The sequence below is a fragment of the Pristiophorus japonicus genome, chromosome 2 (genome assembly GCF_044704955.1).
Source record: "Pristiophorus japonicus isolate sPriJap1 chromosome 2, sPriJap1.hap1, whole genome shotgun sequence".
NCBI lineage: Eukaryota > Metazoa > Chordata > Chondrichthyes > Pristiophoridae > Pristiophorus > Pristiophorus japonicus.
The window spans coordinates 197,877,495-197,897,767 of NC_091978.1; the positions used below are offsets into that span (position 1 = coordinate 197,877,495).

The 20,273-nt window shown below is 45.3% G+C and overlaps 1 protein-coding gene across 1 annotated transcript in view; it reads left to right on the plus strand.

The window, feature by feature from the left end:
* The window catches only part of LOC139232935 (leucine-rich repeat-containing protein 4B-like), a 61,413-nt gene that overhangs the window by 40,638 nt on the left and 502 nt on the right, over positions 1 to 20,273 (plus strand). Inside the window, exons 4-5 of the mRNA XM_070863430.1 lie at positions 1,932 to 2,085; positions 13,224 to 13,441. Coding sequence (XP_070719531.1) covers positions 1,932 to 2,085; positions 13,224 to 13,441 — 372 coding nt within the window. The remainder of the gene's footprint in view (positions 1 to 1,931; positions 2,086 to 13,223; positions 13,442 to 20,273) is intronic.

A 20,273-nucleotide genomic window follows, 5' to 3' on the forward strand; every position in this document is an offset into this window, starting at 1 on the left:
CATATGAAGAAATCCCTTCCTCCATTTTGGATTTTTCACCAGAAGCGCTGTCCATGACTGATTTACACTCCTTTAACCCAGGTCCCTCCGTGGTCGCCATTAGATGTAAGTGGTTTTGATCCTATCCCAATGGCTAGATTCAAATCGCCCCTGCCTTACGAGAATTCTATACCCGGGGATTATTATTCAGAATGTAAATGGAATAAGCCACGGACAGGAATGCCTCGGTGAAAAATAGCACTTATTTATTTGGTCTAACATACACTGGCTAAAACATCCACTACTAAACAAAATCACTGTCTCTGTGGAGAATAAGATCCTGGTTAAAACAACATACAGTACAACACTGAGGACCGGTGACATGCAGTAAGCTCCTTGTTGCTATGGTGGAGTCTAACTCCCCACATCAGTGAATTACCCCGTCACATGAAGCTCCCTCCCCAGAATAGCCCAAAAAAGTTTCACTTCCAAGAAAACTCTGAGCCCTTTACACCTCACACAGCTCGCCTGGTGCTCTGGTTACCGGCTTGGGACACTCGCGACCATGCTCCCCAGTTGGTCTCGATCGATCAGCTGGTCCTTCTTCTTGTCACGTCGGTCTTAGTGGAGTGAGAGAGGGGGGGGAACGCTCGAATGCTCCTGAACATTAAAGAATGGCTGAATAGAGTTTATCTTTAAAGGAGTCCTGTTGCCCTTATCTCTCCCTCCAATCTTTGAAATCCTTTTGCTTCTAAGTACTCCGGTGCTTAGTCGGTGATGGGCCATCAGACCCATGTGTATTGGACTGATGGCCCTGGGTCTGGGACATCTCTCGGCTTTTGTGTAGGGAAGAACTGGCCCCTCTTGGTCTGGCCAGGCTAGTGGGTCCATTGTTCTGCTTCTCTTCTGAGATGGAGCTGAGAAGTGCCTTTGCATATTAGAGTGGTTTTCCAATAGTTTATGCATGCCTCAGATATCTGAGCCCCTTCCCTTTTGCTAGGGTGAACCCATACATTCTGGATGACTGACAGTTCTTTGTCATAGCCAACTGCCATGCGGTCTCTGGACTTTTAACAAACCAGCCTTTTCACGTATTTGCACAGGGTGACCCCATCACAGGGAAGGTACCCTCAGAGAAAAAAAAACATAAAGTCCACAAAATATTCTTGACTGAGTCCATTCTTTAAATAGAGACTTTGCAATCTCTTCACATTTTGCTATCGATGTTTGAGATTTTATCTTGACTGTCCCTTAGTTGCCCTATTCCCATCCAGACTTTCCTTTTTTTATTTATGTACCTGTAGAATATTTTACTATTTTGTTTACGTTCCTTGATAACTTAATTTCATAGTTCCTCTTTGCCTTCCTAATTGTTTTTTTGACTTCTCTCCTAATCTCTTCGTATTCTCCCTTGTCATCCTCTCTCCATACTGTACTTACTGTATCTCTCTTTTCTTACCCTCAATGTTTCCATTATGGCTTTATTCATCCATGGTGTCTCATTAGTGTTTAGCTTGTTCTTGTTTTTTAGCAGAATATATTTTTCCTGGACTCTGTTGAACACTGTTTCAAATGTTTCCCTAAATGCAGCATTTCTATTACGCAGGTCAGCATGACTGCAAGCATCCTACTTAGACTCTGATAAGAGTTCAGTTTGTGCCGATCTAGGTTTCCAAGGTCTCTGGAACTTTACATTCATGATCAGCACCACAAAAATAGAGAATACTGTAAATATCTGATTAATCCGATGTGCTAAAGTCAGCCAATTCTATTAGTCAGTTGCTTATACACAGTTGTGGTCTGGCAATTATGAAGGAAGGCAGTGAGATCAGGCATCTGGAATTTCCTCAGAGGAGCTGGTAAATGTTTTGGGCTGAAAAATGTTGATGTGAATATCTCCATGTGTACAGAGCACTAAAAGACCTTGACTGAAGTTTAATTATTTCTTTCAGGTGCTGATTCTCAGAGGCCTGAACCTCACATTTGTACCAGTCATTAATCAAATGCAACTGCTTCAGGACCTGGACTTATCTGATAATAAGATTGATCGAGTATTATCACAGTACTTTTATAAACTGACCAAACTACAGACCCTACAATTGTCAGGTAACAGTGGACACTGGCTATTGTTGTTATTGGATGTTAAAGTTTATTTCTTCTAAAATTATTCAAGAGGTGCTTTAGTACTCCTAATTTACCTGTACATAAGAACATGAGAAATAGGAGCAGGAGTAGGCCCTACAGCCCCTCGACCCTGCTCCACCATTCAATAAGATCATGGTTGATCATCGACCTCAACTCCACTTTCCCGACCGATCTCCATATCCTTTGATTCCCCTGGACTCCAGAGAGTATAGGCCCATTCTACGCAATCTCTCATCATAAGTCAGCCCTCTCATCCCAGGAATCAATCGAGTAAACCTTTGTTGCACCGCCTCCAAGGCAAGAATATCCTTCCTTAGATAAGGACACCAAAACTGTACACAGTACTCCAGGTGCAGTCTCACGAAGGCCCTGTACAATTGTAGCAAGATTTCCTTACTCTTATATTCCAACCCCCTTGCAATAAAGGACAACATGCACTTTGCCTTCCTTATTGCTTGCTGTACCTGTATGCTAGCTTTCTGTGTTTCTTGCACAAGGACATCCAAATATCTCTGAACACCAACATTTAAAAGTTTCTCACCATTTAAAAAAATTCAGTTTTTCTGTTCTTCCAACCAAAGTGAATAACCTCACATTCCCCTACATTATACTCCATCTGCCACCTTACTGCCCACTCACTTAGTCTATCTATATCCCTTTGCAGATGCTTTGTGTTCTCCTCACAGCTTACTGTCCCACCTAGCTTTGTATCATCAGCAAACTTGGATACATTGCATTTCATCTAGGTCATTAATATAGATTGTAAATAGCTGAGACCCCAGTACTGATCCTTGCAACACCCTATTAGTTATAGCCTGCCAACCTGAAAAAGACTCTCTGTTTTCTGTCCATTAACGAATCCTCTATCCGTGCTAATATATTAATCCAATCCCATGATCCCTTATCTTGTGTAATAACCTTTTATGTGGCACCTTATCGAATGCTTTCGTAAATCCAAATATACTACATCCACTGGTTCCCCTTTATCTACCCTGCTAGTTACATCCTCAGAAAACTCTAATAAATTTGTCAAAAATGATTTCCCTTTCATAAAACCATGTTGACTCTGTCCAATCTTGTTATGATTTTCTAAGTGCCCTGATACCACTTGGATTCCAGCAGTTCATTGAAATTATTTGATTGTAACTTCTAAATTATATAAGGAAATTAGAAATAAAAACAGAAGATGTTGGAAATACTCAGCAGGCTCATTAAGAGAAAAGTCAAGTTTAGGTTTGTTTTAATTAGAATTAAGAGCTGAAAACTGAAAGAAAAACAAGCATTCGGATAAAATAATTTTTCTGCTGCTAGGGTTCCCCCTCAACAATCATCGCTGTGACGCTTGACTGCGTCTATTCTATTTCCTGTACCTCTGCTCTCGCCCTCGAAGAATCCTTGTTATCACCTTCAATGCCACCAGCTTTTGTATTCACCAGATCATCATGTGCTATCTGCAACACGATCCCACCACATTTTCTGCTCCTCTCTGTGTTCCAGAGGGAATGCTCCCTCTAGACTACCTTCTTCATTCTTCTGCCATCTCTCCTTCGAGTTGCTCTTCTCCTTGTACTATGAGACGAATTTAAGGAGCTAGGAGCTAAATTAAAAAGTAGTACCTGAAAAGTAGTAATCTCGAGATTGCTACCAGTGCCACGTGCTAGTCAGAGTAGGAATCGCAGGATAGCTCAGATGAATACGTGGCTTGAACAGTGGTGCAGCAGGGAGGGATTCAAATTCCTGGGACATTGGAACCGGTTCTGGGGGAGGTGGGACCAGTACAAACCGGACGGTCTGCACCTGGGCAGGACCGCAACCAATGTCCTAGGGGGAGTGTTTGCTAGTGCTGTTGGGGAGGAGTTAAACTAATATGGCAGGGTGATGGGAACCAATGCAGGGAGACAGAAGGAAACAAAAAGGAGACAAAAGCAAAAGACAGAAAGGAGATGAGTAAAAGTGGAGGGCAGAGAAACCCAAGGCAAAAAACAAAAATGGCCACTGAATATAAAGGGGCTGCAGGAGGGGTCAAAACTAAAAATCATGGTTTAAAAACTAGGATTAAAACACTCTACCTAAATGCACGCAGCATTCGAAATAAAGTAAATGAGTTGACGGCACAAATCATTACAAATGGGTATGATTTGGTGGCCATTACAGAAACATGGTTGCAGGGTGGCCAAGACTGGGAATTAAACATACAGGGGTATCTGACGATTCGGAAAGATAGACAAGAAGGGAAAGGAGGTGGGGTAGTTCTGTTAATAAAGGATGATATCAGGGCAGTTGTGAGAGACGATATTGGCTCGAATGAACAAAATGTTGAATCATTGTGGGTGGAGATTAGAGATAGTAAGGGGAAAAAGTCATTGGTGGGCGGAGTTTATAGGCCCCAAATAATAACTTCACAGTGGGGCGGGCAATAATCAAGGGAATAATGGAGGCATGTGAACGGCAGTAGTCATGGGAGATTTTAACCTACATATCGACTGGTCAACTCAAATCGCACGGGGTAGCCTGGAGGAGGAATTCATAGAATGCATACGGGATTGTTTCTTAGAACAGTATGTAACAGAACCTATAAGGGAGCAAGCTATCTTAGGTCTGGTCCTGTGTAATGAGACAGGAAAAATAAACGATCTCCTAGTAAAAGATCCTCTCGGAATGAGTGATCACCGTATGGCTGAATTTGTAATACAGATTGAGGAAGTTGTGTCAGAAACGAGCGTACTATGCTTAAACAAAGGGGACTACAGTGGGATGAGGGCAGAGTTGGCTAAAGTAGACTGGAAACACAGACTAAACGGTGGCACAATTGAGGAACAGTGGAAGACTTTTAAGGAGCTCTTTCATAGTGCTCAACAAAAATATATTCCAGTGAAAAAGAAGGGCGGTAAGAGAAGGGATAACCAGCCGTGGATAACCAGGAAATAAAGGAGAGTATCAAATCAAAGACCAATGCGTATAAGGTGGCCAAGGTTAGTGGGAAACTAGAGGATTGGGAAAATTTTAAACAACAGCAAAGAATGACTAAAAAAACAATAAAGAAAGGAAAGATTGTTTTCGAAGGTAAATTTGCGCAAAACATAAAAACAGATAGTAAAAGCTTTTACAGATATATAAAACGGAAAAGAGTGACTAAAGTAAATGTTGGTCCCTTAGAAGATGAGAAGGGGGATTTAATAATGGGAAATGTGGAAATGGCTGAGACCGTAAACAATTATTTTGCTTCGGTCTTCACAGTGGAAGACACTAAAACCATGCCAACAATTGCTGGTCACGGGAATGTGGGAAGGGAGGGCCTTAAGACAATCACTATCACTAGGGGGGTAGTGCTGGACAGGCTAATGGGACTCAAGGTAGACAAGTCCCCTGGTCCTGATGAAATGCATCCCAGGGTATTAAAAGAGATGGCGGAAGTTATGGAAGATGCATTCGTTATAATCTACCAAAATTCTCTGGACTCTGGGGAGGTACCAGCGGATTGGAAAGCAGCTAATGTAACGCCTCTGTTTAAAAAAAGGGGGCAGACAAAAGGCAGGTAACTATAGGCCAGTTAGTTTAACATCTGTATTGGGGAAAATGCTTGAAACTATCATTAAGGAAGAAATAGCGGGACATCTTGATAGGAATAGTGCAGTCAAGCAGACGCAGCATGGATTCATGAAGGGGAAATCATGCTTAACTAATTTACTAGAATTCTTTGAGGATATAACAAGCATGGTGGATAGAGGTGGACCGATGGATGTGGTGTATTTAGATTTCCAAAAGGCATTCGATAAGGTGCCACACAAAAGGTTACTGCAAAAGATAGAGGTACGCGGAGTCAGAGGAAATGTATTAGCATGGATAGAGAATTGGCTGGCGAACAGAAAGCAGAGAGTCGGGATAAATGGGTCCTTTTCGGGTTGAAAATCGGTGGTTAGTGGTGTGCCACAGGGATCGGTGCTGGGACCACAACTGTTTACAATATACATAGATGACCTGAAAGAGGGGACAGAGTGTAGTGCAACAAAATTTGCAGATGACACTAAGATTAGCGGGAAAGCGGGTTGTGTAGAGGACACAGAGAGGCTGCAAAGAGATTTGGATAGGTTAAGCGAGTGGGCTAAGGTTTGGCAGATGGAATACAATGTCGGAAAGTGTGAGGTCATCCACCTTGGGAAAAAAAACAGTAAAAGGGAATATTATTTGAATGGGGAGAAATTACAACATGCTGAGATGCAGAGGTACCTGGGGGTCCTTGTGCATGAATCCCAAAAAGTTAGTTTGCAGGTGCAGCACGTAATCAGGAAGGCGAGAGGGATGGAGTACAAAAGCAGGGAGGTCCTGCTGCAACTGTATAGGGTATTGGTAAGGCCGCACCTGGAGTACTGCATGCAGTTTTGGTCACCTTACTTAAGGAAGGATATACTGGCTTTGGAGGGGGTACAGAGACGATTCACTATGCTGATTCCGGAGATAAGGGGTTTACCTTATGATGATAGATTGAGTAGACTGGGTCTTTACTCATTGGAGTTCAGAAGGATGAGGGGTGATCTTATAGAAACATTTAAAATCATGAAAGGGATAGACAAGATAGAGGCAGAGAGGTTGTTTCCACTGGTAGGGGAGGCTAGAACTAGGGGGCACAGCCTCAAAATACGGGGGAGCCAATTTAAAACCGAGTTGAGAAGGAATTTCTTCTCCCAGAGGGTTGTGAATCTGTGGAATTCTCTGCCCAAGGAAGCAGTTGAGGCTAGCTCATTGAATGTATTCAAGTCACATATAGATAGATTTTTAACCAATAAGGGAATTAAGGGTTACGGGGAGAGGGCGGGTAAGTGGAGCTGAGTCCACGGCCAGATCAGCCATGATCTTATTGAATGGCGGAGCAGGCTCGAGGGGCTAGATGGCCTACTCCTGTTCCTAATTCTTATGTTCTTATGTAAATAGATCTGCAACAGGAACAACCCATCCATTCACCTCTTGCCATAGCACTGTCCAGTTAGACAATAATTTGCTTGTAAGGGTTGATTTTAACTGCTACCACCAGGCGGGAAGTGGACTGCAGCAAGTCGGCACCTAAACAATAACAAATTTTGCAGGGCTACGGGTAAAGGATAGGGGAGTGGGACTAGCTGATGTGCTCTTGCAGAGAGCCGGCACAAGCTTGACAGGCCGATTGGCCTTCTTCCATTCTGTAACCATTCTATGATTCTATTTAATGTTGATTTGTTGTTTCCTATTTTACTAAAATGGTGGTTTATCTTTTAGTTTTCAATTCAATGTTCCACTCAAAACATTGGCCCTGAATTCGTGGCCCCTACGGGCGGGTACGAGGTGCGCATGCACCCATAGGGGCCGCGCAAGTTCCGGGTTTAGATATGCGAAGCACATGCGCCTAAACCCGGAACTTGCGATCTGTCAAGAAATTGATAAATTTCAAATATGTGATTTTTAAAACATTTCTCTTACGTATGTGTGTGTTTCTGGGGTATTCCCATTCATACTTATTGTCATTCTGTACATACGGAGCTCACCATAAGTATGAATGGGAGTATCCCTACTTTTATTGGTTGGGCCGGCCTATGTGATCCTAGAGATGCGTACAAAGAGCCTATGCTCCTGGGATATGTGGGCCTCAACGCAGGCCTTCACATTGAGGTCCAGGACCGCAAATCTCCGAACCTCCCGGACCACCAGGTACTTTCATAGAAATATTTGCGGCGTAGGTATCCGCCCGCACATTCTGGGCCAATAGGTTGTTTTTCCTCTCTGCAGATCCTGACTGACTGGCCCAATGTGTATTTCCAGCATGTCATTTTTTATTTGTAATGTTTTACAGTTCTGACCGTTATCAATTCATTTTTGGTGGAGAAGCCTCAAAATACGGGGGAGACAATTTAAAACCGAGTTGAGAAGGAATTTCTTCTCCCAGAGGGTTGTGAATCTGTGGAATTCTCTGCCCAAGGAAGCAGTTGAGGCTAGCTCATTGAATGTATTCAAATCACAGATAGATAGATTTTTAACCAATAAGGGAATTAAGGGTTATGGGGAGCGGGCGGGTATGTGGAGCTGAGTCCACGGCCAGATCAGCCATAATCTTTTTGAATGGCGGAGCAGGCTCGAGGGGCTAGATGGCCTACTCCTGTTCCTAATTCTTATGTTCTTATGTTCTGACACCAGATTAAGTGTGCAGTATTTAATAACAATGTCCAGTAAAGTATAAAGGCCCAAAACCGAATCTTTGCACAAAGTCCCGCAAGGCAAACACCGCTACTGTGGGAAAAATGTAGAAAATGTCACTTTTCAATGACTGGTGAGCCTTTGTATTCATTGACTGATAGGACCGGTTACAAAATCATTTTTACTGTGTTTGCTAATATATTAACCAATCGAGTATGCAAGCTGTTTACTTAATTAACTTACTCCATTCAACCTTTGATTGTCTTTTTGCAAACAAGGTATGACAGACATGTATACACTAATATTTGCAGTTAACTGCAAAGCCTCCAGGTCCCCAACAACACAGAAGCCAGTCCAGCTAATTTGATTCAGTCCATGTGGTATCAAGAAATGGCTGAGCAAACTGGATACAGCAAAGGCTATGGGTCCCGACAACATCACGGCTGTCGTGCTGCAGACTTGTGCTCCAGAGCTTGTTGTGCCTCTAGCCAAGCTGTTCCAGTACAGCTACAACACTGGCAGCTATCCGACAATGTGGAAAACTGCCCAGGTATGTTGTGTCCACAAAAAGCTGGACAAATCCAATTCGGCCAATTACTGCTCCATCAGTCTACTCTCAGTCATCAGCAAAGCGATGGAAGGTGTCGTCGACAGTGCTATCAAGTGGCACTTGCTCACCAATAACCTGCTCACCAATGCCCAGTTTGGGTTATGCCAGGACCACCCGGCTCCAGACCTCATTACAGCCTTGGTCCAAACATAAACAAAAGAGCTGAATTCCAGAGGTGAGGTGAGAATGACGGGCCCTTGACATCAAGGCAGCATTTGACCGAGTGTGAGATCAAGGAGCCCAAGTGAAACTATGTCAATGGGAATCACGGGGAAAACTCTCCACTGGCTGGAGTCACACCTAGCACAAAGGAATATGGTTGTTGTGGTTGGAGGTCAATCATCACAGCCCCAGAGCATCGCTGCAGGAGTTCCTCAGGTCAGTGTCCTAGGCCCAACCATGTTCAGCTGCTTCATCAATGACCTTCCCTCCATCATAAGGTCAGAAGTGGGGATGTTCGCTGATGACTGCACTGTGTTCAATTCCATTCGAAACTCCTCAGATAATGAAGCAGTCCATGCCCACATGCAGCAAGACCTGGATGGCATTCAGGCTTGGGCTGATAAATGGCAAGTAACATTCGCGCCACACAAGTGCTAGGCAATGACTATCTCTAACAAGCGAGAGTCTAACCACCGCCCTTTGACATTCAACAGCGTTACCATTGCCGAATCCCCCATTTTCAACATCCTGGCGGTCACCATTGACCAGAAACCTAGCTGGACCAGCCACATAAATACTGTGGCAACAAGAGCAGGCCAGAGGCTGGGTATTCTGCGGCGAATGCCTCACCTCCTGACTCCCCAAAACCTTTCCACCATCTACAAGGCACAAGTTAGGAGTATGATGGAATACTCTCCACTTCCCTGGATGAGTGCAGCTCCAATAACACTCAAGAAGCTCGCCACCATCCAGAACAAAGCAGCCCGCTAGATTGGCACCCAATCCACCATCTTAAACATTCCCTCCCTCCACCACCAGTGTACTGTGTACCATCTACAAGACGCACTACAGCAACTCACCACGGTTTCTTCGGCAGCACCTCCCAAACCTGCAACCTCTACCACCTAGACGGACAAGGGCAGCAGGCGCATGAGAACATCGCCACCTCCAAGTTCCTCTCCAAGTCACACACCATCCTAACTTGGAAATAAATCGCTGTTCCTTTATCATCACTGGGTCAAAATCCTGGAACTCCTTCCATGACAGCATTGTGGGAGTACTTTTACCACAAAGACTGCAGCGGTTCAAGAAGGTGGCTAGCCACAACCACCAACTACAGAGGAATCTCCCTGCTGTCAGCCACTGGGAAAGTCATCGTTAGAATCCTTCTCAACCGTCTTCTCTCTGTGGCTGAAGAGCTCCTCCCAGAGTTACAGTGCGGATTCCGTCCACTAAGGGGTACAATGGACATGATCTTCACTGCACGACAACTACAAAAGAAATGCAGGGAAGAGCACCAACCCTTGTACATGGCCTTCTTTGACCTCACAAAGGCCTTTGACACTGTCAATCGTGAAGGACTATGGAGTGTCCTCCTCCATTTCGGCTGCCCCCAAAAGTTTGTCACTGTGCTCCGCCTGCTCCACGACGACATGCAAGCCATGATCCTCACCAATGGATCCACCACAGACCCAATCCATCCGGACCGGGGTCAAGCAGGGCTGCGTCATTGCGCCAATGCTCTTGTTGATCTTCCTCGCTGCAATGCTCCATCTCACTCTCAACAAGCACCCCGCTGGTGTGGAACTAAACTATAGAACCAGTAGGAACCTGTTCAACCTTCGTCGCCTCCAGGCTAGATCCAAGACCGTCCCATCCTCTGTCATCAAACGACAGTATGCAGACGACGCTTGCGCCTGCGCACATTCAGAGGCTGAACTCCAAACCATTGTCAACATCTTCACCGAAGCATACGAAAGCATGGGCCTTACACTAAACATCCGTAAAACAAAGGTCCTCCACCAACCTGACCCTGTCACACAGCACTGGGCCCCGGTCATCAAAATCCACGGCGTGGCCTTGGACAACGTGGACCACTTTCCACACCTCGGGAACCTACTATCAGCAAGGGCAAACATCGATGGCGAGGTCCAACACTGCCTCCAGTGCACCAGTGCAGTCTTTGGTCGCCTGAGGAAGAGAGTGTTTGAAGACCAGGGCCTCAAATCTAGCACCAAGTTTATGGTTTACAGGGCAGATACCCGCCCTCCTATATGGCTGAGAGATGTGGACCATATACATTAGACATCTCAAAGTGCTGGAGAAGTATCACCAGCACTGCCTCCGCAAGATACGACAAATCCACTGGGAGGATAGACGCACCAACGTCAATGTTCTCGATCAGGCCAACATAGAAACATAGAAAATAGGTGCAGGAGTAGGCCATTCGGCCCTTCGAGCCTGCACCACCATTCAATAAGATCATGGCTGATCATCACCTCAGTACTCCTTCCCTGCTTTCTCTCCATTCCCCTTGATCCTTTTAGCCATAACGGCCATATCTAACTCCCTCTTGAATATATCCAATGAATTGGCATCAACAACTTTCTGCGGCAGAGAATTCCACGGGTTAACAACTCTCTGAGTAAAGAAGGTTCTCCTAATCTCAGTCCTAAATGGCTTACCCCTTATCCTTAGACTATGTCCCCTGGTTCTGGACTTCCCCAACATCGGGAACATTCTTCCTGCATCTAACCTGTCCAGTCCTGTCAGTATTTTATATGTTTCTATGAGATCCCCTCTCATTCTTCTAAACTCCAATGAATACAGGCCCAGTCGATTCAGTCTCTCCTCATATGTCAGTCCTGCCATCCCGGGAATCAGTCTGGTGAACCTTTGCTGCACCCCCTCAATAGCAAGGACGTCCTTCCTCAGATTAGGAGACCAAAACTGTACACAATATTCAAGGTGAGGCCTCACCAAGGCCCTGTACAACTGCAGTAAGACCTCCCTGCTCCTATACTCAAATCCTCTAGCTATGAAGGCTAACATGCCATTTGCCTTCTTCACCGCCTGCTGTACCTGCATGCCAACTTTCAACGACTGATGTACCATAACATGCAGGTCTCGTGGCACCTCCCCTTTTCCTAATCTGCTGCCATTCAGATAATATTCTGCCTTCGTGTTTTTGCCACCAAAGTGGATAACCTCACATTTATCCACATTATACTGCATCTGCCATGCATTTGCCCACTCACCTAACCTGTCCAAGTCACCCTGCAACCTCTTAGCGTCCTCCACGCAGCTCACACCGCCACTCAGCTTAGTGTCATCTGCAAATTTGGAGATATTATCCTCAATTCTTTCATCTAAATCATTGATGTATATTGTAAATAGCTGGGGTCCCAGCACTGAGCCCTGCGGCACCGCACTAATCACTGCCTGCCATTCTGAAAAGGACCCGTTTATCCCGACTCCATGCCTCCTGTCTGCCAACCAGTTCTCTATCCACGTCAATACATTACCCCCAATACCATGTGCTTTAATTTTGCACACTAATCTCCTGTGTGGGACCTTGTCAAAAGCTTTTTGAAAGTCCAAATACACCACATCCACTGGTTCTCCCCAGCATCGAAGCACTGACCACACTCGACCAGTTCCGTTGGGCTAGCCGCATGCCCGACGTCACATCGTCCACATGCCTGATACGAGACTCCCAAAACATGCGCTCTACTCAGAACTCCTACATGGCAAGGGAGCCCCAGGTGGGCAGATGAAACGTTTCAAGGACTTCCTCAAAGCCTCCTTGATAAAGTGCAACATTCCCACCAGTACCTGGGAATCCCAGGCCATACACCACCCTAAGTGAAGGAAGCGCATCCAGGAGGGCACTGAGCACCTCGAGTCTCGTTGCCGAGAGCTTGTAGAAACCAAACGCAGACAGCGGAAGGAGCATGCGGCAAACCAGACTCCCCACCCACCCTTTTCTTCAACCACTGTCTGTCCCACCTGTGATAGAGACTGTAATTTCTGTATTGGACTGTACAGTCACCTGAGAACTTACTTTTAGAGTGAAAGCAAGTCTTCCTCGATTTCGAGGGACTGCCTATGATGATGATGTGGGAGTACTTTCACCGCAAGGACTGCAGCAGTTCAAGAAGATGGCTCACCACCACCTTCTCAAGGGCAATAAGGGATGAACAATAAATGCTGGCCTTGCCTCATCTCATGAATTAAAAAAAATAAACATGTCTCAATGTCACTGCTTTGCCCAGTTTAACACTTGAATCGTTTCACTATACTTTTCATTTATATAGAATTCTTTCACCTACTTTTTGATTAATATTTTTGTTATTCACTTCAAACCTGTAAATTGTTCTTTCAGGGTCAGGAATTACATTTATCAGCAAATCAGCCTTCAATTCTCAGAAGAATCTAAGGCAGTTGGACTTGTCCAGGAATGAGCTTGTCACCCTTTCCAAAGAGACACTCAATCCCATTGTTCGGTCAGTGGGTGGTGCTGTTGCCATTAAACTGGCTCAGAACCCATTTCATTGTGATGCCAACATGTGCTCGCTGAAGAAATGGCTGGACATTGTAAAGGTACAAGCCTGCTAGCTATCTTTGAAATTAATACCAGTACATTTACATTTCACTTATGAGAGACTGTTGAAATTGAAGTCATCTTTTTCAACGAAGGGCTGTCTAGAAAGTATGCATGTTAAAAATTACAATGTTTGATTCTTCCCCCTTGTTGTCAATTGCACTCTTACTCTAACCCTTCCCTCTAAAGTATAAACATTCCCCGTATACAAATAATGAATTCAGACCAGAATACAATAATGTTCTGAACATGTCCTCTCCCTGGAGCTGTCCGAGTGACTCAGTGACCATTCTCCATGTGGAACCTGGCCCCACACCTCCAAATGCAAATCTCCCACTTGGACATTCTATGTCAAAGACTTATTGAAAACAGTGCACATGCACTTAGGCTGCCTGCACTTCTCAAACATTCCTTCTCCTGGCATATACTCTTTGTGGTCGCCTGTGAACGATTTCAAGGTAGTAACCTATCTCAGGGTTCACATGATGGGTTTATAAGCCGCTCCAACTTCACGGTTTACTCTTGCTGCTTGTATCATCACTAAGATTGTTACCCTAAATCACTCCCGGGATCTACATCTTTTGCTATTCATCTACATAATAAAATCCCATGTCTGAGGTGACATCCAGAGTGCAGTGGCCGATGTGAATGCCAGTTCTTTCATTCCTCATCGATTTAGTATATTTAGTGCCCGTTTTTGCTTTTTAAATTGATTACATAGGATATACGACACAGAAGCAGGCCATTCGGTCTAATCAATCCATGTCGGCATTTATGCTCCACTCAAGCCTCCTCCTATCTTTCCTTATCTAAATCTATCAGCGTAACCCTTTATTCTCTTCTCCCTTATATGCTTGTCTAGCCTCCCCTTAAATGCATCTATACTGTTCACTTCAACCACTCCCTGTGGTAGAGAGTTCCACATTCTCCACTCTTTGGGTAAAGAAGCTTCTTCTGAATTCCCTATTGGATTTCTTGGTGACTATCTTACATTCTTGGCCTCTAGTCATGCTCTTCTCCACAAGTGGAAACTGTTGAGTCCTTAACTCTTAAATATAATCACATGAGGCACGTACTGCAGACACAGTCACTCTGTGACCTTCACCTTTATTACCTGGACCAAGGAGTGTTGGCCCTGCGAGGGACCTCCCCTTATATACCTGAATCTCCAGGTAAGGAGTGTCTCCCACAAGTACACCCCCTGTGGTCAAGGTGTGCATTTCTACTAAGTGTGTACAGTATGTAGTGGTTACATGAGGGTTACAATTATATAAGGGTTACAGTAGTATGCTGGTTACATACATGACAGAAACATTCTCTCTGTATCCACTCTATCAAACCCTTTCATAATTTTAAAGACCTCTACTAGGTCACTCTTCAGCCTTCTTTTTTCAAGAGAAAAGAGACCCAGCTTGTTCATCCTTTCCTGATATGTATACCCTCGCATTTCTGATATCATCCTTGTAAATCTTCTCTGCACACTCTCCAGTGCCTCTATATCATTTTTATAATATAGCGACCAGAACTGTAAGCAGTGTGTTCTAAACAAAGTTCGATACGGATTCAGCGTAACTTCCCTACTTTTCAATTGTATACCTCTAGAAATAAACCCTAGTGCTTGGTTTGCTTTTTTATGGCCTTGCTAACCTGTGTCGCAACATTTAATGATTTGTGTATTTGTACTCCAAGATCTCTATGTTCCTCTATCCCACCTAGATTCACACCCTTCAAATAATGGGCTCAATTTTAGCCAAACCCTTTTTCTGACATATTGCCAGAGTTATGCCTGTTTTTCTAGGCCAGAAATGCACCAGAATTAATTTGCCAAAGTTCCCCCGATGTATAATTCGAAGTTGATGCTGCGCAGCATGTCCAGTCACCTCAGAGGGTGGAGCCTGCTGTCTGCGCCAAAAAACAATGCTGCACCTTCGACGTTTCTGACGTTGTTGCAATGGACGCTCATGCGAAGTACAGCTCTGAGTTGGCAATCGGCCATTTTTAAAGGGCCAGTTGTATGTGTGAGAAGGTTGAGTGCTGTGTGAGAGCATTAGAAATATCGCAGCTGCAGTAATACAAGGTGCAACGCGGTGCAAGGACCAAGAATTTCTTACAGGAAGAAGTGGAGGCACTAGTTACTGTGATTGAGAACAGATGGCAGGAGCTGGACCCCAGCAGAGGTCACATAAATGTTCCACCCAAAGAAAAGAAGAAACGCTGGAACCAAGTTGCAGAAGATTACTGCGCAATGGTGACCACCACCAGACCTGGAGACCAGTGTAAAAAGAAATGACAGGACCTTGGTCAAGGAGTTAGTGTAAGTAATATTTTCATTTATTCAATGCAATTACAATTGTAAATGTGACCATCTCTATGTCCCACTCAGCAGAAAGACACCTTCTGAAAAAGTTAGGTTTTCATATCTTTGCAGAGGAAGGTGGCACATAATAAAAGGGAAAGAACTTGAACAGGAGGAGGCCCAGCAAATCTGCACCCACTGACAACCTTGGGAGAGAGGGTCACTGCTTTGATGGGTCCTGCCTGGAAAAAAAGCAATCAGTACTGTACAAGGTGGGCCCACACTCGAAAGAGGTTAAGTCCTGCAAATTCATCATGGCCCTTCAAATCAGCCTGCTGCCTGGCCTGCGATGTGTGAGCCTACTCATGCCACACACCCTCCTCTGCTGCTAACCATTTGACTGTTCTGTTATATTCTGCAGAACTTGAGGCCAACTTTGATGATGCAGAAGAAGATTCAGACGTGGACGACCCTGAAGAGGCGAACATCATCTAATCCCACCCTTCAGACTAAGAACATGAGAGTGAGGGGGAGGGGATGGCACTGGATGAAGCTCCCACTGTTGTACTGACTTTGGAGGAGGTGCCACTCATGGAGGTGACGGCCCCTTCTGTGACTAGTGGTTTGAGTATTAGTGTGACATTCCATGGTTTCACACCTTCCAAGGTTGCGGGTCCTAGTGCTGTGGTGCAGCGAGACACACTCAGGGCCCCACCTTCCAAGGTTGCGGGTCCTAGTGCTGTGGTGCAGCGAGACACACCCAGAGCCCCACCTTCCAAGGTTGCGGGTCCCAGTGGTGGGGTGCAGCGAGGTACACCCAGGGCCCCACCGTCCCAGGCTGTGGGTCTCACTGGTGGGGTGCGAGCCACACCCCGTGGGGAGGAGGGGAAGGAGAGCTCGACCGCGCTCTCCTGAGATGCAGGATCTAACAGATGTGCTTCAGATTATGGCAATGAGTGGGGAGAGCATTGACCTTACCCGATCACTCCTGGGCACCATCAGTGGGGTGAGTGATGAGGTAATGGGACTGTCGGGAGAAGTAACAGAAATGACACGAGAAATGGGAACAATATCCGGGACAATCAGTGAGGGAATAGTGGCCATGAGGGAGGGAATGTCAGAGGTAGTGTAAACCACATCACTGACCATGAGGGAGGGAATGTTGCAGGTCGTTCAGACAGTTTTGCTCAACATAAGGGGTGGGAGGGGGGGGGATGTTGCAGTTCGTTGAGACACTGTCAGGGTGCATGAGGGACGGCATGTTAGAGTTAGCTGCTGCAATAAGGGAACACGCCCAGACTCCGCGCCCATTGACAGAATCAACTGTTACTCCCACTCCGATCCCCACACCAGCCTCTGAAGAGCCCAAAGCAGGGCCCTCCAACTTACCGCCTGGGCCCTCCAACTTGCTGCCTGATGCCGACATTACGGAATAGCTCCAAACAGTAAACATGTCCATGTGGAATAGTTGTCGCTGAGTCCTCAGGCATCAGTAAAGCATTCACGAATGAGCTGCTGGCACAAGGCTTGAGCAATTATTAAAGGGGCATGATGGCCCGCCCTCCTCTGCCGTAGTGCATTGGCCTCAGCCATTTACATGGCTTCCTCATCCTTGTTGTCCTCCTCCTCCTGCTCATCATCTGCATCTTCCACATCATTATCGTCAGCTATTCTCACCGCAGGTGGGTCTTCCACTACCAGGTGCTGCTGCCTCATGATGGCTAAGTTATGCAGCATGTAGCACACAACAGTGAACTGACCGACAATCTCGGGGGAGTACATCAAGTAGCCTTCGGAATGGTCCAGACATTGGAAACGCTGTTTCAAGATGCCAAGGGCCCTCTCTATGATGCTGCGCGTCGCAATGTGCGACATGTTGTATTCACGGTCAGCTTCCATCCAGGTTACGTACAGGGGCGTCATGAGCCAGGTGGCGAGGCCGTACCCTTTGTCTCCCAGCAGCCAGCTCTGCCCTTCTGGCTGCTGCTGCTGAAACATGGCAGATATAACGCTGTCACATAGGATGAACGCATCAATGGTGCTCCCAGAGTATCTTGCATCAACTGACATATGATGCATGTCGTCACACGCAAGCTGCACATTAATGGAGTGGAAGCCTTTTCTGTTCCTGTACATCTCAGAATCCTCCAAAGCTGCTCGCAAGGCGATGTGGGTACAATCAATGCAGCCCTTTGACTTTGGGAAGCCAGCAATCCTGGAGAAGCCCACAGCTCTGTCATGGATTGCTTGAGCGGTCATAGGGAAGTCATTCTCTATGAAGACTTTATGAAGTCATTCCTCTGCGCATACAGTGCAGCCGTGACCTGGCGAATGCAGACATGTGTTGCATGTTGAAAGATGGCGCACACATCCTCAGTTGTAGCTTGAAACGATCCGAAGGCATAGAATGAAAGTGCAGCTGTAACCTTCATTTCACCTGACAAAGCAGTCCTCCTGATGTTTCTAGGATGCAGGTCTGCTTTGACAACTCACAGATCTCACTTACAACTTCTTTGCGGAAACGCAGCCTTCTAACACAGTCTGCATCACTCAGGTGCAGGTACAAAAGCTTGTCTCGATATAACCGAGGTGGGTAAGGCCTCCTGCCCAGCACCCTCTGGGCTCCGATGTTCCTGATGCAATGAAGTCAAATCAATTGTCTCCTACAGAGCACCATGATGCAGAAGGCTTGCACAAGATATGGCATTGTCAGTATTGCCCCCATACTTAAATTTAACCTTTGAAAGAAGCTCAAAATGGCAGGAAAGCAGGCAGGCAGGACAGGTTCACATGGTCTCCCCATGGTCTGTATGGATGGACCACCCAAAGGTCTTGTGACTTCTCCTCTCTCCCCGCCTTAACTAATTGGACTTGTGACTTTTCTCTTACTCTCTCCTCCTCCCCACCCCCCCCCCCCCACACTGATTGCAGTCTTCAATGCGCAGAAGTTTTCCGATAGACATCTCGCTCCCCGGGCTCGAAGCCTTCTGATCGGCACCTCGCTCTCTCTCTCTCTCTCCTCCCCCTCCCCACGGCTTGTTGTGTAGCCAAGCCCTAAGCCCCTGTGTCCGGGCGCGGGGCCGATTCTGCCGTCAAAGCTACCACCCTCCAGCCCTGCTTCAAGATGTTCGGTGGTGGTACTTGAGTGAGTAAAAAAAAAAGAGAAAACTTTTGAAATCCAACAAATTTGCACTTCTACCTTGACAGGTACAAAAAGGTTGAACTTTATTATTGATTTTGACAGTCTTCTTGGCTCCCTCCAAAATCTTTGATTTAAAAACAATGGTGTCTTTCAGCGCCGATTTGTGAATTTCTTAAGTGGCCAGAAGGTTTTTCGAGAGTGGCCAGATACGCCGACCTAGGAGGAAAAAATGTTGGCCAAACTGCGAAAAATTGAAAACATGACATGAGGGAACCCCCTCTGACGTAAAAAAAAAAACTGGCCTAGAAAAATCATAACTGAGTCAGTTATGCCTGCGCAGATGGTAGGGGGAAACTTGGAAAAATAAATACGCCAGAAAAAACGGCACGCGTCAAAAAAATTGCGCAAATGACCTCGGCAAAATTGAGCCCAAGAAGTGACCTCCCTATTCTTCCTACCAAAATGTAATACCTCACATTTATCTGTGTTGAACTTCATTTGCCAATAATATGCCCATTCTGCAAGTTTATTAATGTCCTCCTATAATTTTTTCGAGTCCTCCTCATTATTGACTATCACCCCCAATTTGGTGTCATCCTCAAATTTAGAAATTGTGTTTTTGATTCCAAAGTCTAAATCGTTAATATAAATTGTGAACAACAGTGGTCCCAGCACTGATCCTTGTGGAACACCACTACCCACCTTCTGCCACGATAGTTGAGCCACTCACGAAGAGGAGCTGAGCTGCTATCCCCTTTCCTTCCTCACAGCTTTACCCACCTTTTACCCCTACTCTCTGCTTTCTGTCTTGAAGCCCTTAATGGCTCTAGTCCCATCTAAACCTTCTTTTTTTAAAAAATTGATGTGCCTGTAAAATATTTTCAAATTTTGGTTCATGTTCCTTGATAATTTAATTTCATAGTTCAACTTTGGCTTCCTAATTGTTTTTTTTGACTTCTCTCCTAATCTTTTCTTATTCTCCCTTATCATGCACTCCCCTGCTGTCTATGTACTTAATCTACACCTCTTTCCTTATCCTCAATTGTTCCCTTACGGCTTTATTCATCTTTGGTGTCTCATTAATGTTTAGTTTGTTCTTTCCTTTTAGCAGAATATATTGTTCCTGCACCCTGTTGAACACCATTTTAAATGTTTCCCATTGCTGTTGTTCTTCATTTTTTTTGCCAATATTGTTGCCCATTTTATTTTCCCACATTCTATTCTCAGCCCCTCAAAATCAGCTTTTCTCCAATTACCCTGGTTTTCATCATACTTATGTCCTTCTCAATTATCATCTTAAAGTGTAATATATTATGGTCACTTATGCCTAGATGTTCTTTTTATCTGCTCTGGTTCAGTATACTAACAAATGTACACCATGTATATTCCAGTT